General features: G+C 34.5%; 1 protein-coding gene across 4 annotated transcripts in view; it reads left to right on the forward strand.

Moving 5' to 3' along the window:
- fcho2 (FCH and mu domain containing endocytic adaptor 2) overlaps positions 1–26,230 on the forward strand; it is a 54,210-nt gene that overhangs the window by 15,640 nt on the left and 12,340 nt on the right. For 2 of the 4 annotated variants that reach the window (XM_051109496.1, XM_051109499.1), the window contains exons 5-18: positions 136–288; positions 498–602; positions 3,857–3,955; positions 8,646–8,742; positions 14,706–14,750; positions 14,984–15,053; positions 16,084–16,108; positions 16,344–16,400; positions 16,600–16,657; positions 17,009–17,184; positions 20,893–20,917; positions 22,522–22,566; positions 24,088–24,133; positions 24,933–25,018. In XM_051109496.1, coding sequence (XP_050965453.1) covers positions 136–288; positions 498–602; positions 3,857–3,955; positions 8,646–8,742; positions 14,706–14,750; positions 14,984–15,053; positions 16,084–16,108; positions 16,344–16,400; positions 16,600–16,657; positions 17,009–17,184; positions 20,893–20,917; positions 22,522–22,566; positions 24,088–24,133; positions 24,933–25,018 — 1,087 coding nt within the window. The remainder of the gene's footprint in view (positions 1–135; positions 289–497; positions 603–3,856; positions 3,956–8,645; positions 8,743–14,705; positions 14,751–14,983; positions 15,054–16,083; positions 16,109–16,343; positions 16,401–16,599; positions 16,658–17,008; positions 17,185–20,892; positions 20,918–22,521; positions 22,567–24,087; positions 24,134–24,932; positions 25,019–26,230) is intronic. The other 2 variants (XM_051109498.1, XM_051109500.1) reach the window with 1 other exon arrangement.

Genomic DNA, 26,230 nt, shown 5'->3' on the forward strand with positions numbered 1-26,230 from the left:
CAAAACGTATACATCAAATTTCCGTTATACAAAATTTAAAAGCAAACCAATTAGGGTTGTGGAAAGACATTTTTTTTTTTTTAAAAAAAAGATGAGAATAATGCTGAAGCTCTTTCTGGTTTCTCTTACTTACAGACGAAGGAGGAGGTGTCGTCCACTCTGGAGGCTGTGCAGAACATCCAGAGTGTATCTCAGGCCTTACAGAAGAGCAAAGAGAACTACATCAACAAGACGCTAGAGCAAGAACGCATGCGCAAAGAGGGGGCCACACAGAGAGACCTGGACAAGGTACACACAGACTCCTACATACATGAATGGTAGCCTAGAGGTTTGGGATCTGAGTACTACTGAATGCTACTTGAAGGTTTGCCAGATCAATCCATGTAGGAATCTCCCTTCATCCACTTAAGCTGTGGAAGATTTTTTAGAAGGCATTTTAGCAGATAAAAAGGAAAGTTCAAAACACTCTCTGTGTGTTGTGTGTTGTTTGTTTATAGGCTGGATTGAAGGTCAAGAAAGCCACTGAGACCTACAAGTCATATGTGGAGAAGTATGCCACTGCGAAGACAGAATTTGAACAAAGAATGACAGAAACCGCGCAGGTAACACTGTGTGAAGTGTGTGTGAGTGTGTTTTTTGAGGGGGCTAATTGTCTCTGCAGAATGTGTGTGATTAGAGGTTCAAACACATAGCGCTGAAACCCTATTGTAATTGTTGGAATGGCCAAGGATCAGCAATCTCCACGTAAAACTGGTTGTGCAGACAAAACCGCAAGTCGTGGAGGCTTGAAACTTGGAGGGATGGTAGTATTCACAGCGCCTACAATGTGACCAGCGATTAAAAGTATGAAATCACTCATAACTCTTAAACTGTCAGTTGAGAACTCAAGTGGCTCATGTTGTTGGAATCCTTGGCTCACGCCAGACAAAACGCATGCCTCAGATTCAATCACTGACATTTTCGGGTATTTTTTGAAAAGCCTGCTTTTGCAAACTAGTCCTAGGTTTTTCGCCCAATCGGAACCAAACCAGTGCAGAAAGATTCTCTAGAAAGTGAATATCAATAATGCCTGGATTACTTGGATCAGATTTAAAGGTCTGGAGTGAAGAGACAGTATGAAGGTTTTGAGGTGATTATAGGTGATTATAAACAAGCATGCAGAATTTTAAGGGGATTGGGTGCTATAACAGTCATAAACGTTAAACATAATATTTCTATGGTAAATTACCTGGATTTGCCAAAAATGCTTTTCTAAATCATTGATTTGGTGGTAACGGGCTTGCTAAATGTCTTTTTCCATATGTGACTCTGGATCACAAAACCAGGCGTAAGGGTCATTTTTTCAAAATTGAGATTTATACATCATATGAAAGCTGAATAAATAAGCTTTTCATTGATGTATAGTTCGTTAGGATAGGACAATATTTGGCCGAGATACAACTATTTAAAAATCAGGGTGCAAAAAAATCTAAATATTGAGAAAATCACCTTTAAAGTTCTTCAAATAATGTTCTTAACAATGTATATTACTAATCAAAAATTAAGTTTTCATACATTTACAGTAGGAATTTTACGAAGTATCTTCATGGGACATGATCTTTACTTAATTTCCTAATGATTTTTGCCATAAAAGAAAAATCAATCATTTTGCCTATTGCTACAAATAAACCCCAGTGACTTAAGACTGGTTTTGTGGTCCAGGGTCACATATGTGCTTAAGTGCTTTAAGGCAGCGCTTGAACCCTCAGTAATCAGCTAAATTTGATTCACTAACCACCTAGTTGCACGTAGTATGGAAACATCACGCCACCTTACTATTACATGTAGTTACATGTGCTCCAATATGGCCTCATCCCTTTGTTGTTTTCGTGTTCCTGGGGGTTTATGTAAATTTTGGGGTTTGTGATGTTATAAACCCAGGAAGAAGCTCATTGTAGTCCATACCAGCCGTTTATGGTAGGCCTTAAAAAGCGAATTCTGTGAAAGAAATATCTCCCTTTGCATAAGTAAGTAATGTTTTATTTATATAGCGCCTTAGAACCTCAAGGACACTTTACATAAAGTTGATAGATAACATGAACAAAATACAAATGTGCATGAACATAAATATACAATCACAAGATCAAACAAATAAAGCAGACAAAGATCAACTTGTGCAACTGAAGATTAATCCAAGCAAGCATGGAAATGAAAAGTGAGGCAATTAACATAGTATATTCTAAAGTGAGTTTTGTGATCAGATTTAAAGGTCTGGAGTGAAGAGACAGTACGAAGGTTTTGAGGAAGTTTGTTCCAGAGCTTGGGAGCTGAAATGCTGAAAGCCCTGCCACCCACAGTAGACAGTCTATACTTGGGTACAGTAAGCAAATTCCCAGAACTCGATCTTAGAGTACACGCAGGAACATAAGGGTGAACTAATTCTGAAAGGTACAAAGGTGCGGAACCATGACAAGCTTTGAAAACTAGGATGAGTATCTTAAACTGAATGCGATAGATAATGGGGAGCCAATGTAATTGCTGTAAAACAGGAGTGATATGGGCTGATTTTTTGGGTATATGTAAGGGCACGATCAGCTGCATTTTGAATTAACTGTAGGCGATTAAGGGCTTTATTAGGTAGGCCATAAAACAAAGAGTTAATATAGTCTAGGCACAAAGTTATAAAAGCATGAATAACAGTTTCAGCAACTTGACGAGCTGGTTGATATGGGGGTTCGAAGCATAGTGAAGAATCACATAATACACCAAGATTACATACAGCGGGGGACGGATGTACTATAACACCATCAATATTAATAGAAAAGTCATGATGAGAGAAGACAAAGGATTTTGGGCTAACTAACAGAATCTCTGTTTTAAACTTTAAACGCAACTTTGCAGATGTTGTTTATGCTCAAACAGCAACATGACACACTAAAGCTAAAAAAAAAAGTGAAATCATAATCAAGGACCTGTTTAAATATATTAATTATTTATATATTATATATAAAATATATACACATCCCATGGGCTGGATACACTCTTTGGTAACATTTGTGTTTAGAATTTTTAATTCATGATGTAATGATTAAAAAAAAAAATTTTCGTTAATCTAATTTATTTTTTTTAATGTCTGCATTATTATTATTATTATTATTACTATTATTATTATTATTTTTTTATTTCATCACACTAAAGACCGTAAGATCACAACTTAACATATAATTTGTGAATATACTGTCTTCTGTCTTTTTAAATTCAGTAGCGCGCAATGCTGGAAACACTAGCAGCCCCTTACCCATCCTTGATGCTTATTTCTCAGTCCCAAATCAGAGCCACGGAGTCCTCAAACATACAAAGCTTAAGCTTTTTATTGATGTTTCTTTACATGATCCACGCACACATGCACAAACACGTTTTTTCCCTGTGGTCACACATGCTCTGACTTATGCTGTCATTATCTTGTTTCCGCTCATTTCCTCATCTTTTTCTCCTCTTCCACTTCTAAATCTTCTAAAACCCTACTGTCAGTCTGAGAGGAGCATAAACAGCAAATCAGGCATGCAGCCATCCTTGACACACACATCCCACATACACACATGCATATTTATTTTCACTGTGTTTGTGCGTGTTACGCACTTCTTAGCCACTCGGACCACCCAAATAGGCTATTCATAGCGTTGTGCCAACAATATAAGAAGGGGTCTTATGTGGAGTCACACACACAGGACTGTTGTGGAAAAAGATTCTGTCTGATTAAGTATCATTACCAACATCTGCTTTCAGCTTCACTTTTCGAGACTGATTAAAACTAGTTTTATCCATTTTTGCACCGTCTCGGAAAGATAAGTGTTTTTGTGTGTGTTTGTGTCTACAGAAATTCCAGGGCATTGAAGAGGAGCATGTGCTGCGTATGCAGGAAATTATCCATTCATACTGTCAGTCTGTTGAAGAGACACACATACAGATAGGAGAGGTAAGCAGAGAGATATGCAAACAAATGACCCTTCAATTTATTTACACACATGTAAATAAAATAAACAAATTATTAAATGTATTAGCTATTATTTATATATTCAGAAGAAATGTGTGTGTGTGTGTGTATATATATATATATATATATATAAACAATTCAAGGCTAGTCACAGATCTCTAGAGCAAATGAGAGTGGAAAAAAATGAATATTTTTTGGTTTTAATGATACCAGCATCCTCATGTCCTTAGCTGTTGTTTTTCCAAATTGTAATTTCCAATTCTGGATTTTTTTTTTTTTTTTGTTATGATCCTCTGTAAAATATTTCATCTGCTACAATTTTTTGCAGGTCACTATAAAATTGTTTATGAAAAGGTCTGGCAACGCTGGGTTAATCCTGTGAGTTCTGGCTGTTGTGTCATTGTTTAGCTGTAGAGGGCGCTAGAGACCCTTAGATGTGCAGAAGTCAAATAAGCGTAAATGACCGTCATAAAATGCGGCTGTTTTGATCAGTCCTTCCTTATCAGTCCTCAAACCAATTGCCGTTGACTCAGAGTGATTTATAACATATGCAAACTCTTTAATTAACTGAAAAACATTTCTGTGCAGGCAACTGAACGCACACAGTTTCATTCCTACACGCCCACAGCGAAAATAAGCATTTTACTTGTTATTGACCAGAACTGTTGCATCCTCTGGTTTGGGTTTCCTCCTAACCACACATGCTCTTGTGTTCAGCTTGAGCCTGAGGAGAAATAATATCTGAGTTTTTCTCTGGTTATTATGTTTATACTGTTTCTGTTGAATGTATATGAGTAGAATCCTCTTTTAAGTGCAGCATCTGCTCATGCAACAGTTGGTGTCACTGTTCGTCTGTACAGGACATTAGTTTTGAGATCTTGATGTAACAAGGGGATCTAGAAGTGGAATGGCAGAGCAAGAAAATGCAACAAAGGCATGTTTCTTTGAAAGAATGTCAAATTCTGTATGTATTATGTTAATACAGACTTAACACTTCACAAGCTATGAAATAGTTAAATGATGGTTTATGGTTCTGTAGTTAATAGTTACAAACCTTGGACCCACTACTCACTCGTATGTAGCACGAACAACAGCAGAATTTTTTAATATTTAGATTTTTATAGAATTTTATAATATCTTTTACTTTTATATTTTCCATTTTTATATATATATATATTTAATTTTACAGATTTATTTATGTTTTTTTTTAAATATCTGTTAAGTTTTCATTTTTAGTAATTTTGTAAGTCAAGTTAAACTAAATGAAAATGGGAATTTTGATTTTAGGTTAATATAAATTGTAATAATATAAAAATTAGTGGTGTCAGTCGATTAAAAAAAAAATGTAATCGCACATTTTTTATGAAATTAATCGTGATTAATCCCATCCAACATTAAAATTTTTAATTGTACTTTTATATTGCTTTCTGGTATTTGTTTAATGACATCTTTCTTTTTTTTATGACTAAAGGCAAGTATCACTGATACCAACTGATGTCTTAAAGAAATTTTTAACCATTGACTATAGTCATTCAACATTATAATAGCTTTCAATTGAACATTTATTAGACTTGTAACACTTGTAAAGTGAACTTAAAACAATCTCCACATAAACCCCTTTATAATAACTATAGCTATAGCTAGCTACCTGTGCCCTTCAGCAAAATATAGCCAAATTTGAGTTATCAAACACTAAAATCTAAATGAAATAAAATATAAAGCTTAAAACTACAAAAATTATTGATTTCCTCTTTTTAAATTTTGTTCTTTGATTAACAGACATCACAGCAGCTGGTTATTGCATTTTTACTAGCAACAATTCAGTTAGAGAGCTCTATAATTACATTTTTACTAGTAACAATGCCAATTAGAGAGCTCTCGTATTCAATTCTTACTAGTAAGAATTGTATTAAAGAGCTCTCTAAATGAATTCTTACTAGTAATAATGTAATTGCAGAGGTGTCTAATTCAATTGTTACTAGTAAGAACTAAATTAGAGAGCTCTATAATTGTAATTGTATCTAGTAAAAATTGATTTAGAGAGCTCTCTAACTGGCATTGTTACTAGTAAGAATTTAACTGTAAAGCTCTTTAAGTTTTTTTTTTTTTTTTTTAATTACTTAAATTACAACGAGTAACGCTTGGGATATTTTAAGCTAAAACGGCTTGCCATATTAGTCGCCTTTTTTGTAACTTCATGGCATGACGACATAACTACGACTAACTACATACTCGTAGTTTCATTTGGGTTTGAATACGATACCGCGCTTTAATAAGCTATAGATACAGCGCGCGCCGGCATATTTGTGCGTGCACGTGAAGGGCACGCGCTGCGAGCACTGTATATCGGCTGACAGGACAGGAACATTCGTTTTTACTGACATATGAGCGCAGTTCACTGTTGTTCTACTGAAGCTCCGATCATCCCCGGTCCAGTTTCCATTCCCGTTTGACTCGCGCCTGTTGCTGAGGTGACGTTGGAGCGCGCGTCTGAAAAGTCTCCTGTTTGACGTGCTCGTTATTACGTTCTGCGTCTAAATAAACGCAACTCTTTAGTGGTTGTGGGTGCGGTGGCCAAACCTAACCCCACCCCTACGTTAATTACGTTAAATATTTGTAACGGGTTAAAATGAAAAAAAATTAATGGGCTGCGTTAACGCGCTAATTTTGACACCACCAATATAAATATAATTAAAGTTTTTATTGAACATTTTTTACAAAACTACATGCTGTCAGTCAGCTCCTCTGGTCCACAAACAGGCAAAAATGACATGGATACTGAATCAAACTGACAAACACTGAACTGAAGTGCTGTGTGAAAATCTGTTAAACACATCAAGGATGAAAGCAAAGCATTAAATCAGAAGTGGAGATGTGTGGAAGACATATTGCATTTGTCACCATCCCTTGAGGGCTATAAAAACAAAGACAGTCAAAATGATCACCTGGGGAAATAATGTCACTAGCCACATCCTCATTGCGTGCCCTAGCTCTCAACTCTATCCTTCTCCAAAACATCCAAAAAAACATTGCATGGGATACAGCTAGTTCTGGTCATGTGGTGAAACGCTGAGAGTGAGAGCAGTTATCATAACATATGATTTATTGATTTAATGTTTTTGAAAGATTATAAACATTATCAGTGTCACTTTTGATCATGATTTAATGCATTCTTGCTGAGTTAACACTATTAATTTCTATCCAGAAAAATCTCAATGAATCTAAACTTTTGAATGGTAGTATTGTACTGTTTTGTTTTGTTTTTCTTCACACACTGCTACAACTGCTATGCATTAAAGAATAGGAGCACAGCAGCTGATGTAGGAGTGTGTGTCGGAGAGATGTTCACATTTAAAATCTTTGTAGCTTGTATGTATGATGTGCAATATAAATATCTCATTTTTTAGCTTTCTCTTCATGTTAAGATCATACTATCAAATGACATAGAGTCTGCTGTGAAGAATGAGCAGTCTGTGACCTATTTTGCCCGGTCAGGCGACTTAAGACACAAATGTTGCCAATTCTGGTACAGTTGTACAGTCTGACAATAAAGATGGTCAGTGTTGCGTAGTCTTTCCTGGCCTTTAAAGAGCTTACTGAGCCTTTGGTACAATTGGACAAGCCACTAAAAAATGCTGGGTTAAAAACAACACAGCGCTGGGTGATATGTGGACAAACTCAATAATTTGGTTGTTTTGACCCAGCTTAACCTTCTAGGTTTTTTTTTTTTTTTTTTTTTTAAATGTAACTTGACTTTTGTTTAAACATTACTATATTTCTTGCTTAAAATGAACCCAAGATAGGTTGAAAATTAATTTTTATTAAAATGTTCAATAAATGACCTTTTATTAATAAGTTGAATAAACAATAATTAATTACTAAACATTTTTTAAATTGATTATTATTAAATGTTCACCTTTTGATTATTGCTGGTGCCTCTAGTAATTATGTGTATGATTTTTAGTGTTAATTTTAAGCCAGCCATATAGTAATTATTAAAATTAGTTGAGTTAAATAAAACTACCTAGAAGGCTGGGTTAAACATTTCACCTAAATGCTGGGTCAAAACAACCCAGTTTCTGGGTTTCTACAGTCTGTGGTAGAAACCCTTTGATTCTTGATTGATTCTTCCTACTTCATGTCAGTCTTTTTGTTCAAACACACACACACACACACACACAAATGCGTGGTCACAATAAGGTTTGATTTGTTAACATTGTTTAATGTAAATCTTAACAAGAAATTAAAATGAACAATCCTACAACAGCATTTATTAATCTCATTTAATGTTCATTTTACATCTACAAATACATTTTGAACTTTTTAAGTTGTGTAAGTTAACATAAGTTAATGTTTTATGAATTATCATAAATGTAAATGTTTAGTTCAAGACACCTAATGCTTTAACTAATGTTAATGAACTGAACATTTTAAAGTGTTACAAAATGTTATGGATATTTGATGCTTTTTATACTTACTATATTTCTACTGCAGAACTTTTATATATCATATGGTAGTTAAGTCCTTTGATTATTTTAAGTTGTTTAGAGAAAAGCTGATACATCTATATACAAATACTTTAGTTCTCTCTGTTACATTCTTGCAGTGAAAAGTTCTGAATAAGCGCATTTAATTTTCTGTATCTCTTTTTTTCTGTTTCATTATTTTGAAGGTGCAAGAAGAGTTTGTGAAAAACATGGAGAACACTTCCGTCGAAAGCCTCATACAGAAACTGGCGGAAAGCAAAGGGACAGGCAAAGAGAGACCAGGTAACACCGCTCAGTCTCCCACACACATCATTAACCTCTGGCACTGAACTACTTTGCTCTTGATATTATTAACAAGAATGGTCATGAGTTCATAACCAACTGACTAAATGATGAAAATGAGCGTTAGAAATTAGTGTTAGTTTGCACTGTAAACACACTAGGAGGACTTGACTGCTTGACTTGACTGCTGTAGCACGGTGGAGTTTACATTGGAGGATTTGTGGAGCTCTGACCCTTAAGGGGATTTTCAGCCCAGGTCTCAGCCAGCACTGGCCGTCACATGCTAACGCTAGCGTCACATGCTAAGTGGAATGTCAAGCTCGCCCACCTTTACATGAGATTAAGCCACTTGAAATTGATAGAGTTTGACATGGCTACACTTCCCCCTGTGCTCTTGCTATTTTTCCTCACTTATCCCTCCGTGATCTCTCATTTGACCTCCTGCTTCTCCCTCCTTTCACAGGGTGGAAGTTTTTTCACATTTCACATAGAGAATATAATCTTGCTTGAAGCTAAAAGGGTGTGGGGCATAATTAAAGCAGTTTAGCCAGCAATTATGTTAACAATATAAATGTTGTACACTAGACACCAGATACTGTCTTGGCATGAAAGCTGTGTGTCATCTTAAAATATTTGTCCTCTCTTAGCAATGTTTTTGCTGTGTTGTTTGAACATCCTGACACAGTGACATCGGCTCGGCCAGTGGCGTGAGTTTGGGGTGGGACTGTCTGTTTTTTTTTTTTTTTTGTCCAGTGACAAATACAGGGAGTGCTGGGGAAAACATTTTAAAAACAATCATTTTTCTTGTTTGGTGACACTAGTGTAAAACACAGAAAATACACACTTTAGTTGTAATATCCTGTTTTCTTACAACTTACTATATTATATTATATTATAATATATCAAAGACAAAAATTATTATATAAATAATCACTAATATAATACAAATGAACATACATTAGCTTTTAAAGTTTTGTGTTGGTACAATATTTTTAATGATTTTGTAATATTGTTAAATATTATTAAATATTTAATATAATGTTAATATAAAAAAAAATAATATATTTTAAAATGTAGTTTATTCTTAAATATTTATTCTTAAATTTTTTTTTTTAATCAGCGGCTATTTGCACTATGTGCAAATAGTGGTAGATGCTATTTACACTAAGTGAAAATAGCAATTAGATCCTTTTTACACTAAATAAAAATAGCATATTTCTTAGCAATCTATGCTATTTATACAAATAGAGATGCAAATAGAGATGGATGATATTTACACTAAGTGAAAATAGTATTTTGAGCAACATGCTATTTACACTATGTAAAAATCAGAGTATTTTCTTTGCAATAATAGTAGTTACATGTTGTTTTTACTTCTTGATGCAAATAGTGGCAGATATCTGCACCTCAGCATTGTAGTACATTATAAAACAGTATGCAATAATAATGTTTTGAGTGTAAATTATAATTTTCATTAAAATGATTAAATGGATGCCACTTAGGGACAATAAATCCCTCCCTACACCTACCCTTAACTGATGAACACCCGTGAGGCATGTTATTTTCCATATTTTGATTATTTCCTTTATTTTTTTTATTGAAAATATATGCCTTTCCGATGTGATATGAGATGTGAAAAGGGAGAAGAACAAATCTGACTAAAGGTGAATTCGAACTCGGGTCGATCGTGTCAAAAAATAATAGCTACGCACTTTACTACTTGCCAACAAGGCAGGCTATTTGCACTTAGTATTTGCACATTTATTTGCTGAACACCTCAGTGTCAAGGCCTTTCCACACTGAGCACGATGCAAAAAAGTGAGTTGAATTGCCAACGAGTGGTGCTTTCACACTAATGGTGAAACGATTGATCACCTTCTGCTAATTCATGTAATGTAATGCTCAAATCTTATTGGACGGCCCATGTTTTCGCTTTGCGAAACTGAAAGGATTTGTCTGAGTTTTTTTGTCAAAATAAAAGCTCTCCTGCCGTTTCTGTCAAAGTAAAAGCTTAAAAGTGCACTGAATTGCTGACAGCTAGCAGTTTAAATGGGTAACATTACTGCAGTCCAAATACAAAATAACTCTTTCAAGTGTCGAAATTAGGAAAGAAGTATTGTAATTTCCTTACTGTAATGTAAAGCAAAAATAACATACCTACGAAATATTCATTTTCATTTATTTTGCAGTGCAATTGTTTTACAATAAATGGCTATTAGTGTCATAAGAATAACAACAATACAAAATTATTATTATTATTATTATTATATTCTAATTTGTTTGGCTTCCTAAAACACCAGTGTAAATGTAAAAGTCAATTCACTGACTTTTTCCCTGACTTAGGTTTTCTTAGGGACATGGGTTGGAGCTCCTAATTTTGAACTCTCAAAGTGCATTAGATAGAAGAATTTAACTTTAGAAAGTACAAAGTTTTCATTTTTCCCCCCCAAGTCTTCATTTGTCTTTTTTTTTTCAAAACATCACAGTAAATGTGGTATTGTGGACTTCACATTGCAATATTATCATATTGTGAGATTTTGATATTGTTACATCCGTAGTTTGCATCTAGTGTGTGTATATAAACATTTCATACTCAGGTAACCCAGTTAAACTATGTACATATGTATAGTGACTCAACAGGGGTCTAGACTGAGCGCTCAGGCTGTTGGTTGCCCTTCATTTGTTTTGACAGCAGAATTAATTGAGACTAAAAACTGTTTTGGTCAACAAAACATTCCTTCCCCCATATCAAGCTGTTCATTAGGGATTGCGCCGCTGTCAGAGCAATAACCTGTGTGGCACGCTGATGAAATCAGAGCAGCCCTAACCAGCATAAAGAGAGAGAGGTTGAACAAACTTTGTACCACGGAAACAATCCTGAAGTGACACGCTGGGCTGTAGGGAGGTTGCAAGAGCAGTTCAGCGATATCCAGCTGGGATGTGAACTGGCCGCCAGCCAGACACGCAAACTCTCCTTGCTGCGCCATCCGAGAGCCTATGCTCAGCATATGCAATTTAAAAAAAAAAAACACACATCCTTAGTTAATGCATGACTGCATGCGCCTCTCGTATACAAACACACATGTATGAGCATTCACAAAAGCACATATTTACCTAGCTATCTAAATAAAAACATACCTTAGACTTTTGTTGTTGTTGTTTTAATAAATCTATAATTACCAAAGGCCATCCATAATAGGAACCCAACAGTTTTTTTTTTTTTTTAAATCTGACTTTTTGAATTATGTTTTTGAGAACAATCGAAAGGATGATTTTATTCGATTTAGCTAACTTTTGTGGATATTTTTCAGCAATGTTTCCTCAAAGTATTGCTATAAACTCACACGCACATAAATACACACATGTGTTCATGTAAACGAAGCAGTCTGTCTGTTTACATAAGCATAAACAAAACCTAATACCCTTTTTCCAGATTTAGATGGCATTGTTGTGTCTGTTGTTTGGATTTGTGTGCATAAATATTGTTAGATGGAGCCTGGAAGTGTTGTCATTTGCACCATTCCTTGCCTGACATCACTTAATTAGATAAAACTTGTTTGTCGGTCCTACAGCTGGAATGGAAATCATAGAGATCAATCTCCATTGTCCGGTTTTATAAACCTGTTCAGACAAATTGTCTGATTTGTTGTAATAAATAGAAAATAATATAGATTTGTGCGTCTTTCTAATTTGGCTATTATTTGGAGACAAGGTGATGAAAAGTTTTGAGCTAAATCTGACACAACCTCCTTTTGTGGATGTCCTCAAAAGGATTTTTTGTTTTGTTTTCATTTTTTTTTCTTTTGCTTTGCTTTTGTTTTTGCTTGTATATTTTTGCAGTTGTTTTGTTTTGTTTTTGCTTTATTTATTATTTTCTTTGTTTTGTTTTATTTTATTTTTGTAGTTTTGTTTAGTTTGGTTTGCCTTGCTTTGTTTTGTTTTGTTTCACTTTTTTTTTCCTTTTGCTTTGTTTTTGCTTTTTGTTTCATTTAATTTTTATATTTGTATTGTTTGGTTTTGTTTGCCTTGTTTTGCTTTATTATTTATTTATTGCTTTGCTTTGTTTTTGCACCGTTTTGTTTCATTTTATTTTTGTTGTTGTTTTGTTTTCTCTGTTTTGGTTTGGTTTGCCTTGCCTTGCCTTGCTTTGCTTTGTTTAGTTTAGTTTTGTTTAGCTTTATTTTTGTTCTTTTGCTTTGCTTAGTTTTTGAATTTTGTTTAATTTTATTTTTGTAGTCGATTTGTTTGCCTTGTTTTGTTTTGTTTCACTTTATTTATTTTTTGCTTTATTTTTGCATTTTGTTTCCTTTTTTTGTAATTGTTTTATTTGATTTGCCTTGCTTCATTTTGTTTTTTCACTTCATTTTTTTTCTTTTGCTTTGTTTTTGCATTTTGTTTCATCGTAATTTTGTATTTGTTTTTTGTTTGCCTTGTTTTGTTTCACCTTGTGTTTGTTTTTTGCTTTGTTTTTGCTTAATTTAGTTCCTTTTTTTAATTTTTGTATTTGTTTTTGTTAGCCTTTCTTTGTTTCACCTTATTTATTTTTTTGCTTTGTTTTTGCACTGTTTTGTTCCATTTCATTTTTGTATTTATTTTGTTTGTGTATAGTATATAAGTAAACCAAATAATTTGATATGTTGGGCTTACGATGTCAACTGAAGTGGGTCTTTCAATTTTTTCCTGTGTGTGTATTTGGGTACATGTGTGTCAGCTGACGGTATGTGACTTTGAGTTCTGATTGTGTGATCGGAGATGAGCTTAAACAAACAATAACAGAGAGATAGGAGAGTGAACTGATCTGGTGCAGTAGAGTAGATCAGTCATACTGTATCTACGTCAGCGTGTGTGATGTGTGCCTGTCGTGACTGCCCTGAACAGTCCGCTCACGGCCGCCGATCTCCAGGGAAACTCTGTTGAACCGCTTGAGTTAAATATCACACGCTTTTGTTTTTTCAGGTCAGGGCATTTTCTGTGCAATGAAAATAGCGCCCCGGGCTCTCTTGCTGAGGTCTGGTAGTAGTAAAATGCTGTCTTTCGTTTTCTTGGACAAGCATTAGCTTTTACGCGCATTAACACAAAAGAAAACACGCTCTAAAGGGCTCTTAGAGCACTGAGGGGCATCTCTCCTCTCTTTACGGCCAGTCACGAAAGCACAGAATTAATATTTATATGCTATTCAGGGTATTTATTAAGAATCTATGTCTGAAATAAATGAGGTTTGTAAGATTAAAATTACATTTAATTTTGAATTCTTTTATTCCGCATTTTAACTTCACTCTGAAATGTTGGGTCATGACTGCAAAACCCTAAACAGCAAAAAAAAAAAAAAAAAGCACAGTGAAATTGGCAGAGTTTGTGTCAGTATGGAAATGGGTCATGTTGAAAGTGTAAAAGCTTGGAGGTAAATATGCAAAATTGATGAGCAAGAAATGAAGCGTGCAGTTTGTTGTTTTTTGCAGCCGCCTGTGTCATTTCAGTGTTATATTAATTCCATTTTTCAGTGCAGACTAGTGTAGAGCAATTGACTTAGTGTTATCAGTGCTGCACATCATTGGATTGGATTGGATTTGTGTGTTTATTTGATTTGTGAGGTTAAAAACAGAAGTGGTTTCAGGCATTTGTGTGTGTACATGTGTGTGTGAGAGCATCGATTAGTGTGTGTTGTTTGTTGGCTGTGAATTAAATGCTCTGGCTTAAAGGGGAAGTCAGATCGTGCTGATTGCCACCAGACCAACTGATGACTCTGTAAATTTGCTTGCCAGAAGAACTGACCTACGTGTGTGTGTATGTGTTACTGTTTTTGTGGATTTAAATGCATGATTTTATGAAACACTATAAAAACATATAATAAAAAAATAGTTTTAATACCAAATATTACACCATATTATAGTTCTTAAATTCAAGATACTGTAACACAACATCCATTCAGTCATTTGTTTTTTGTTTGTCTGTTGTCATTACAGGCCCCATTGAATTTGAGGAATGTAATGTCTCAGTCGCCACAGAAGGTCTGCATTAATTTCTCTTTGTTCCCATTTTCGTTTTTATTGATATAGGAAAAATATAGAATATATAATTCTCTTTAATGTCACTTATTACATCTCTTTATAATATTTGACTTAGAATTTTAGTTTTGTAGCTATTGCGTTCTGTTTAAAAAAAACATAATTCCTATTTTAAGATCTGTTTCAGATGCAACCATATTTGTGTAGATTTGTAATAATCATTACTGTCTGTTTAGGTGCAAAACCCAGAAAAAGAAAAACCTTTGCCATACCAGGCCGACGAAGAGATAAAGACACAGATTCCACGTAAGTGTTGACTGTTACTTTAATCTGATCTCACTTGTTCTCACTTTATATGTATATATATTTTTTTTTAGGAATTCAACTATTGTAACCAAATTTCCAAACTTACTGTTTTTCATAATATTTTTTAGATACTGGTAACACTTTATAATAAGGTGTCATTTGTTAACATTAGATAATGTATTAACTAACATGAATAAACAATACATTTATTACACTGTTTATTAATCTTTGTTAATGTTAGTTAATAAAAATACATTCATTGTTTGTTCGTGTTAGTTTACAGTGCATTAACTAATGTTACATTTGTTGTAGAATCTGGAGTCTGATAAATATAAATTTCAAAATAACAGGATTTATCTGAAATAAGTTCTTTGTAACATTAAATATGTCTTTACTGTCACTTCTGATCAATTTAATGTTTCCTCAATGACTAAAGGTAATCATTTCGGTAATACTTAAAAAAATTTCTAACTAGTTTAAACAAATTTTGCACTTTGTGATCTTTATTTAATTGCTTATTTAGTTATAATACAATTTTGAATTAAACCATTATAATATATGTTGGTAACACTTCACAGTAAGGTGTCATTTGTTAACATTAGTTAATATATTAATTTAACATGAATGAAATATAAACAATACATTTATTATACTATTTATTAATGTTAGTTAATAAAAATACAGTCCTTCATTGTTTGTTCTTGTTAGTTCACAGTGCTTTAACTAACTTTTGATTTTAATAATGCATTAGTAAATGCAAAGTAGTAAATAACTTGGGTAGTTAACTAATGTGAACTTTATTGTAAAGTATTAACGAGATACTTGTTATAATTTTATTTGACAGAGGAATATGGAAATTTTTTGAATGAAATTAAGTAAACTTAATAACTTACTTTTGGTATGGAGAGTGTTTGTAATTTAGACCATTAATTATTGTTTGAGTAATTGTAAGAAATTATATTTGCATAGTAAATTTGCATTTGTGGAAAAATGAAATTTCAATTTCTGTGAACTTTTCTGTCTTTAATAGTGAATCAGCTGAAGTAGAAGCTGTTGTGAGTACACATTCTCTTTTTTTCTATATAATTATTACCTTTACTATTATTATTGGAGAAAACGATTCATATTTTGAATGTTACAGTACATTAATACAATACTAATAGTGTTTTTTTACTATTTCATAATATGAAACTCATTTTCTTCTGATCAAAGTGTGCTCTTTTTTGTTATTTTGGAAAAAGTCCATTTGAGTCGCACCCACAAAGCTCCTTTTGTTCGTCCTTCTTTCAGAACGCGTCCAACGGAGCTCCCCCAGGTTTCTACGGTGCTATAGATCTTCATAACGCCGTGAGTGGTGACCTAATGTTGTTGAAGGATTGTCTATAATTCTTACAATGTTAAGTAAAGACAACATAGTGTAAATACTTCTTGCGATATTGCTAACAATAGTGTGTTTTACCTCAGTCGGACTCTCCCTGTGTTGTGATGTATTGAAGAGTGTGAATAATAGAATTTAGTCTGTGGTGTGTTCTGTGTTTTTCTGCAGAATGTGCCTCAGCTGGACGAGGAGGGCTTCTGTATCCGACCAGAAGTCAACGAGAATGATATCCTTTCTCCAGATCCATCTCTTCCATCCCTCATACACACACACACTTTCATCTCAGCCATAGAAACATCTCTTTCATCGCCTCTGCTAATTTTTTTGGCTTGAGAACAGTGATAACTTTCTTTATTGCACTTTTATCTGAATCGCTGCCAAGTCAGATTTTCTTCATTCTTCTGTTTTCTTTACCAAAGCTGCATCATCGCTCTGTGTGAACTGGAATACGTGTTAAAAAATAAAATGAAATGCACAATCTGATTTTCTTAGCTCATAATACTACAGACAAATTTTCATTCCCCCACGCTTATCTTTTTTTTGTATGTGAACCGTTTTCCTTAACGATTCTGTTCACATGCCAAAGAGAACTCCTTCTATTCATCCAGTGACTCAGAAGATGAGGACGAGCCAAGAAAATTCCACGTCCAGATCAAACCCGTGCAGACAAACAATGGCACACACCAGCACAAAGCTACCATCGACGAGCTGAAGGCCTCGATTGGAAACATCACGCTTTCGCCCACCCCTGCCGTAAGAGACGCCTCACACCAGCACACACGCCATGTGTAAAGATCCCATGACTGCATATTCCTCACATACAGACCTTGCATTCACATTCATTCATACACAGAATAATGCAAGCTCCTCTCCCTCTATAAAGGGTGATTGTACAGCGTCAGCAGAGAGACTTGTGATTGGTTGATATCGTTTACAGTCATGTTTCTGCTTCCCACACACTTCATCTCTTCCTCCAAAACCTCCATTGGCCCAGGAGACACTAGAGGGCGCTATTTGATTATCATATTTACGGGTGGTCCATAGAGATGCTCTATGCTTTCACACATCCCCTGCCCTCCCCCCTCAATCCTGATTTGTGCAATTTTATTTTGTGTGTGTGTGTTTGTTACGCACCTGCGGTCGTTATAAGGATTTAACTAGCTCATTGAAAATAATATTGTGTTGGCCCAGTGGACGTTAGACTTTTCCAACGGGGAATGAGCGTTTAATTAATCTCAAGTGGTTTGTGTTTGTGTTAGTCATAATGACATGATGGGTGGCATTACACATGTACTGGTTTGTGCAAAGATTAGCTGCTGTTGTGTCATTTGGTGTCATGAATGAAGTGTGTGTTTGTGTGTGTGTGCGCGCGTGTACAGTTGTGTGGTCAAGCACTTCCTCCTGCACACACTGTGAGCCTGTGGACCATCTGTGTGTGTGTGTGCTGTTGGTAAACAAACCCATGCAACTTCCTGCCTGAAATCTCACCACAGGAAGCACGGAAGAACTCTGTTTCTAATGAGTAAGATCACGTAGGTAAACACACGTGCACTCACACAGGCTCATGCAGTAACTGTGTTCGGAACAAAATGTTTTATTTAATAGTTTCTTGATAAAAGAGGTGGACAATGTCTTGAGATGTTCAGAGGCAGTACAAATAAATGTATTTAATGTATTTAGAATACATTTATTATTTAATGCTACGTATACTGCAAATACATTAACATATTTATGTGCTTAATAAAAACCCCGCAATTGTCATTGTACTATACTTAACTGATATACGTAAAGTCTGCTAAATTGGAAGAACTCATTTTGTAGTTAAAACACTTTAATTGTCTGAACGTAGTGCTTAAGTCCAACTAAAGATATACTGAAGTATATTTGATTGTGCTGAAGTGCAACTATTGCAAGTATACTTTAGGTACACTTTAAATATCTTGCATTTCAAGACTGATATTATTCAAAGATCATACAATCATACAATCATCATCAGTAGTTAGACATTAAAATGCATTTTAGGCTTAATATTAAGAAATGTGCATTGTGCACAAGTAGTACTTCCAAAGTGTAATTACAATATGTCAGTAATATATGTTAATAGATTTGAACTTTATTTACAGTAGTATGAAATGAATGTATTTGAAATATATTACTTTTTTTTTTTTTTTACTAGGGATGATTAGCAGCTTTTTTACTTTTCTTTTAAAAGAAATTATGCTAACACTTTACAGTAACACTCTACTATAAGGTTCATTAGTTAACAATAGTTAACTAAGAATGAACAATACTTCTACAGCATTTATTAATCTTAGTTCATGTTAATTTCAGCATTTACTAATGCATTATTAAAATCACAAGTTAGCATTAGTTAATGCACTGTGAACTAACAGGAACAATGAACAACCATGTTTTTGACTAGCATTAACAAAGATAAATAAATATTGTAATAGATGTATTGTTCATTGTTCTTTCATGTTAGTTAATACATTAACTAATGTTAACAAATTATGTTATGTATACATATATGTATATAACATCTGTTATAACAGTTTAATTAGAAATTGTATTATAACTAAATAAGCAATTAAATAAAGATCACAAAGTGCAAAATTAATTTAAATTAATTAGAAAGTTTTAAAGTGTTACCAAAATGATTACTTTTAATCATTGAGGAAATATTAAATTGATCAAAAGTGACCGTAAAGACATATTTAATGTTACAAAAGTCTTATTTCAGATAACTGCTATTATTTTGAACTTTGTATTTATCAGAGACTCCAGATTCTCAAAAAAAAAAAAAGTAAGTGTCACAACTATGCATTTCCAACATTGATGATGATAAATGTTTCTTGAGCATCAACTTAGCATATTAAAATGATTTCTGAAAGATCATGTGACACTGACGACTGGAATAATGGCTGCTAAAAAATTCTGCTTTGCATCACATGCATTAAAAAAAAAATTTGAAAATTTGAAAATAGAATTTTAAATTGAAACAGTATTTAGCAATATTACTTTTATTGCATTGGTTTTCACCAAATAAATGTAGCCTTGGTAAAAACTTTTTTTTTTTTTTTATAATGTACCAACCAAACTGTTGAATAATAGTGTATTTGTGTTGTCTGATAAGCATTAGATGCCTTATGGACAGAATAAAAACAAGTTGGTTAGTTATCAGTAATATCGTTTGTAACTATGATTTTCTCTTTCATGATTTCGTCTGTCCTGCTGCTCAGTTTCACTCTTTTTTACGTGTTCTATGCTCTTTCTCGGCATCCCTCGCTTTTCATCCCGTTGTGACGCTTTGAAACGACAGAGTGATGTATTTCTGCAATAACACGTCCTCACAAGTGCCAGCTTGTGTTTTCAGTGAGCACAGCCGGGGCGACAGTTTACATTAGACACCTTCGCTGCTGCCTCTGTTGGCTCTGTTTGAGATGGATTAATACACATCTTTTAGGAAAGCTCTTCATCATTCGTTTCACCAGGCGTGTGCTTTCTGTCTTCCCCCTAATGTACTCCGATTAACCTCTGAAATATTAACACGTCTCAAAAACTACATCCGCCATACTGAACATTTGATTTTGTGTAGCGTATCAGAGTTGTGCTTCCTTTCCTTCTCTGTCTCATTTCTTTTCATCGCCCTGTTTGTTTCATTTTTTAGCCGGATATGTTTTATGGCAGTTTTGGTTAAGTCAGGAAATCTAGGTGATGACGAATGCCATGTCATCTGTTGTAGATTATTGGTATTATTGAGCTTTCCATTTCCATTTCCCCCAGTCTTCTGTTGTCTCTCTTTCCCCTTCATGTGCTCTCTCTCTTTTTCGTTGGCGGGTGTGTGGCCTGGGTGCTGTAATTGAACCCATTTGCCACTCTCTGCCTATGGGACTAAACCCTGCCTTCACTTTTCTCTGTGCATATATATGTATTTATATGCATGTGTGTTGTTTGTATGTTTCCACAGTTTTTTCCTTCACAGTTTAGCATTTAGTTACATTTATGGTCCATACTTTGTGTTTCTTTTCATCAGATGCAACAAAAATAAGTGAGATTTTTTTCCATTCACTCTGGGCAGAGATGCTACGTATGAGTCACTTCGAATACACAATAAACCAAGCCTTCCCATCGTTGTGCATTTGTTGCCGTTTTGCTAATTGACTCTTGTTGACATTTCTGAGCCTCAAAACAATCCGGTAGTGAGTTCGGTTGGATTCTCTGCCACTCATTTCCTTGTGTTTAGACTGCCTGCAGAATATTATTGCTCAACTTATGGTTTGAATATGTAATCTCACTAGTGCGGTTCTCTGCTCATTTTTCTGCGTGTGTGCGTGTGTGTGTGTGCAACGTCCTGTGAGGCCAATATCTATTGAACGAATGTGGGGATGAAGCACTTCATGTCTTCTGCTGTTTTCATAACTCCTCTCACTCTCATTAATAAAAGCCTGTTTTTGTTTCCAGGTTCATATGAAGAAGAACCAATCCAGTGAGTATTCTTTTTTTTTTTTTTTTTTTTTCTTTTCTTTTTTTTGTATCCTCCCTCCATCCCTCTGTCACTCTGAAGGTTTGGCTCTGGAGAGTGCCTGCCATTTTGACTTCTCTTTTTAGTTTTTCTTGGCCGTGACGTTTCTCGTCAAGCCTCCTTCATCTCACTCCGGTGACCCCTCCAAAGCCAACTCATCCCATGAGAAAATAAACATCATCTCCCATTTTTTCCTCATCTGAGTAGCACAGCATTGCCTCCTTAAGCCATGAGCAAGATTAACTGCTTAATTGTGTGTTTATGTTTTTCTATCCATCATAATTTTACATTTTTCCAGTAAATTGTGGCTTAAACGAACACAGATGCATGCCAGAATGTAGTGTTTACACTGCGGCATGTTCTCACATCAAGAGCGACGATTTCAACCTCCCAGGAAAGTTTTACATACTTTAAATCCGTAAGACAGTAATTGAGCTTACAGTAGAAATGTTTTGTTATTCTTGCTCTGGAACGGTAAACATTTCTTCAAAGAGCGCATTTACCGCAAACCTCTTGCACGTGCTGAAATTGATAAGGTCTGGCGGATAATTTTATCCGATAAGTCCTTTAATCCAGTAGATGTTATGTTTTATCTGAAATCACACCAAGATGCTATTTCAGGAACGACAAATGAGAGTCGAGAGAGAATTCGTTTTTTGTTTTAAGGGAACCATGTTTAAATTCTTTTTACAAAATGGTTTTGTGGCTTATTGGTGTTGGGCCAAAATTTTCTTTTTAGTACTGATAAATGGCCAATATTAAAATATGATACTATTTTGTGTAAATAAAAATAAATGAAACACTAAAAAAAACCTGTTTTAAATGCAACAATTGATTTTAGACATCATGACATTTATAATGTACAGTATAAAAATTGATATTTGTGATCCTGAACCACAAAACCAGTCATAAGGGTCAATTTTTTTGAAACTGAGATTTATACATCATCAAAGCTGAATAAATAAGCTTTCCATTGTTGAATGGTTTGTTTGGATAGGACAATATTTGGCTGAGATACAACTATTTAAAAATCTGGCATCTGAGGTTCCAAAAAAAATCTAAATACTGAGAAAATCGCCTTTAAAGTTGTCCAAATGAAGATCTTAACAATGCATATTACTAATCAAAAATTAAGTTTTCATATATTTATGGTAGAAAATGTACATTATATCTTCATGGATCATGATCTTTACTTAATATTTTAATAATTTTTGGCATATAATAATTTTGACCCATACAATGTATTTTTGGCTATTGCTACAAATATACCCGTGCTACTTACGACTGGTTTTGAAGTCCAAGGTCACATTTATTTGGAGATTTATTGAAGAATACATTTAACAGTGTTACAAAATTGTTAGTGTCTTTAAAGTTTATTTTTATTCAGCATTGGATGACTGCAAATGGTATTCTAAATGGTAAATGTGCACAGTTAAATATCCAATATCAAATCTAGTAAAGAGATATTCCTTATTATGAGGCACTTGGGCATCTTAGGTATAAAGAATATACTGAGGTATATTTAGTAGTGATTGTTATTGTAAATGTGGATCTCACACATACTGTAGGGATGATACGACAACAAACATTCCCTGCTATAAAACCGAAGGCAGGTGAGTTTGCTGAGCATACCCATGCTCTCTTTTGGTCCATAGCTGCGTTTGTGTTGGTGGGAATGAGGGATTTTTGTGAGGCTAAAAAAAATATGCAAATTACAAAACTAATTATATGTACCAAAATTATCACTTGTAACTAATTTAATCTGTTGTCTTTTAACACTGTCATTTGTTCTTTGTGTATAACATACTGTATGTCTTTGGGAATTGAACTTAAAGGAGAAGTTCACTTCTAGAACAAAAATTTACAGATAATTTACTCAGACCCTTGTCATCCAAGATGTTCATGTCTTTCTTTCTTCACTCGTAAAGAAATTTTGATTTTTGAGAAAAACATTTCAGGATTTCAAGTTTGAATTTCCAAAATGCAGTTTAAAAATAGCTTCAAAGGGCTCTAAATGATCCCAGCCAAGGAAGAAGGGTCTTATCTAGTGAAACGATCGTTTATTTTCCAAAAAAAAAGAATATATATACTTTTTAACCCCAAATTTGCTCTTGTCTAGCTGCGTGAACTCTGTTAGGGTATGTCAAAAAACTCCCATCTCATTTTCTCCTCCAACTTCAAAATCGTCCTGCACCACTGTTTTACCTTTTTTTTGTTTTACCTTTTTTTTTTTTTTTTTTTTTTTTTTTTAACCTTTTTCAAAGTGCGTTTGACCTTCTTTGCACACTCACTGAAGTTGGAGGAGAAAATGAGGAGTTTTTCGACATGGAATACACAGTGTTCACGCAGAGCTAGACAAGATGAGCATTTGAGGTTAAAAAGTATATAAATTGTAATTTTTTTAGAAAATAACTGATCATCTGGCTAGATAAGACCTTCCTTTTTCGACTGGGATAGTTTAGAGCCCTTTGAAGCTGCATTTAAACTGAATTTTGGAAGTTCAAACTGGCACCATAGAAGTCCACTAAATGGAGAGAAATCCTGAAAAGTTTTCCTCAAAAAACATAATTTCTTTACGAGTGAAGAAAGAAAGACATGAACATCTTGGATGACAAGGGGGTGAGTAAATTATCTGTAAATTTTTGTTCTGGAAGTGAACTTCCTTTAATACGTACCATTTAAAATGTACTATGCAGATCATTTATAGCATGTCATTTTAAATGTATGTATTTGATACTTGACCTGTGATAAATGGGGTTGCAAGAACATGTGTCTCATGTAGTACTCAACTTACAACCAGTTTTTAACCACCTGACATGGCACTTAATGGTCAGAAACACTGTCTTTGCTCAAGCAAGTGACTACTGCAGTTTGTTTTCTGACTTCCGTATTGTAAGCCTATGCCTTAACAATCTAGTATTTAATTTGTTAACATAATTTTTACTTCATGAAACACATGAGCTGCGTTTTTAATCAGGGCCTAATGAGCAGTGCCCAGTTGTAAGAACTCTTAGTTAAGAAGTTAGGAAAACTTTGCTTAATTTAAGAGTTTTCTTGCAACTGGTTCCAGATTATGAATGAAGCCTGAATAGTTGCCCCATTACTCAATTGTGTGTTTTCTCATTGTTTTACAGGTGATGAACTGGCAAGACCCAAGATACCGCAGACATCCTTTAATGAGTAAGAGAAGCTTTGTTGTCAAAGGAGAAGTTTACTAACAGAATAAAAATTTCCTGATAATTTACTCACCCCCATGTCATCCAAGATGTTCATGTTTTTCTTTCTTCAGTCGAAAAGAAATTAAGGTTTTTGAGGAAAACATTCCAGGATTTTTCTCCATATAGTGGACTTCAATGGTGGCTAATGGGTTAAAGGTCCAAACTGCAGTTTCAGTGCAGCTTCAAGGGCTCTACACAATCCCAGCCAAGGAATAAGGGTCTTATCTAGCGAAACGTTAGGCCGTTTTCTTCAAAATTGTCCAACATCGTTTTTGCTTTTTTGTAAAGGGCGTTTGGTTTTCTTTGCACATTCACTTTGTAAACACTGTACTTCCATCTACGTCATGTGTGCTTGATTATGTAATGCGTGAGAATGAGCTAGTGCAAGATGAGCATTTGTGGTTAAAAAGTATATAAATTTGTATTTATAAAACAGGTCGTTTCACTAGATAAGACCCTTATTCCTCAGCTGGGATTGTGTAGAGCCCTTTGAAGCTGCATTAAAACTGCAATTTAAAATTCAACCCATTGATCCCCATTGAAGTCCACTATATGGAGAAAAATCCTGGAATAAGTTCTTAATTTCTTCTCGACTGAAATGAGAAAGACATGAACATCTTGGATGACATAGGGGTTAGTAAATAATCAGGAATTTTTCATTCTGGAAGTGAACTAATCCTTTAACCCTGTCACCTTATTTGGAAAACATTGTAACCAATTATTCACTTCGTTGTACAACTTTCTTTCTTAACTTCAAACAGTAGGTTAGCCAGTAATGACCTGCTGTCTCTGGATCCATTTGGCCCGACCAGCACCAGCTCCACCTCCTCCATACCCCACTCATCAGGTAATGCCATCTGTTGTAATACAGCAAATACACACTCTTCTGGGTACAGCGAAACAAAACTCTGTATTAATGTCATTAATATATTGTTGTCAGACACCATTTATAAATCCAAACATATACACACAAGTGTGTACAAGTTATATTTATATATTTAAAACACGTCTCAGGGTCAGCATCTACACTAATCTCAATGACAAAGTTCAGCTTTGACAGTGATGGAGTCAGAACGTTTTTCATCGACCACACACACACACACACACACACACACACACACACACACTGTACAGGCAGACAGTCGTAAGTCATTCACCCCTCCATCCCCCAGCCTCTGGGAGACTTGTCTTAGGTCTGACCTCCTTCATTATTGATGATGCTTACAGGCTGGTGAAAGTGTCTGGGCTTTTCCAGTCCACAACAGTCTCCTCTAGAGAGCTCGCTCAGGCTGCTGTTGTCACGGAAACCCTCATATCCCACAGCGACTTCATATCTCACTCAGTCTGTCCTCTGCTTTAGTATGAAATATTTCGTGAATGCCATGGGAAAAATGTTATTGGTTTTTTTTGGTTGTTTTTAGTTGTAGTTTTTATTTTTGTTCATTTTTGTTTTTGTACTTTTTTGTATTTTGTTATTATAAAATGTTTTTTTTTTAGACTGTTATTTTTATATATTGACTATTAATTGTTTAACATCATAGATGTACATGAACAAAAATGAGATGCAAAGTATTTTTCACAGAATTGATGTAGTATACTCAAATTGTGGCTTTTAGTGTTTTATAGAAAATATTTTAGACTTTCTAAATGATGTATTGTAATACTTAATTTTGGAAGACATATTGTTGGTAAATTCTAGTTTTAAAAGGCATCATTTGCAAACAAGTGAGTGCTTTTTTTCACTGATAAGCCACTCAATGCCGTCACTGAAAAAAGGCAACCCGTCATTAAAGCTCTGACCTTAGCTACGAGGGCCAATCATAATCCAGAGTTAATTGGCACCTTCAGAGGTCAGAGGGCGGAGTTTGGAGTCCCCATGTCACAGACATTGTCAAACATGATCTTGTTATGGGTCTGACCTGGCAAAGGAACAAAAAGAGCAATGAAGAGGCTATAGGATGTTAGTAACATAGTAGGTAGGTATTGCACTTGCTTTTTTTTTCCCTCCTGTGTGCTATTGTGCTATTTAGTTTTGTTTTTTTGCTCTTGATTTGTGCTT

The sequence above is a fragment of the Labeo rohita genome, chromosome 5, assembly GCF_022985175.1.
Source record: "Labeo rohita strain BAU-BD-2019 chromosome 5, IGBB_LRoh.1.0, whole genome shotgun sequence".
NCBI lineage: Eukaryota > Metazoa > Chordata > Actinopteri > Cypriniformes > Cyprinidae > Labeo > Labeo rohita.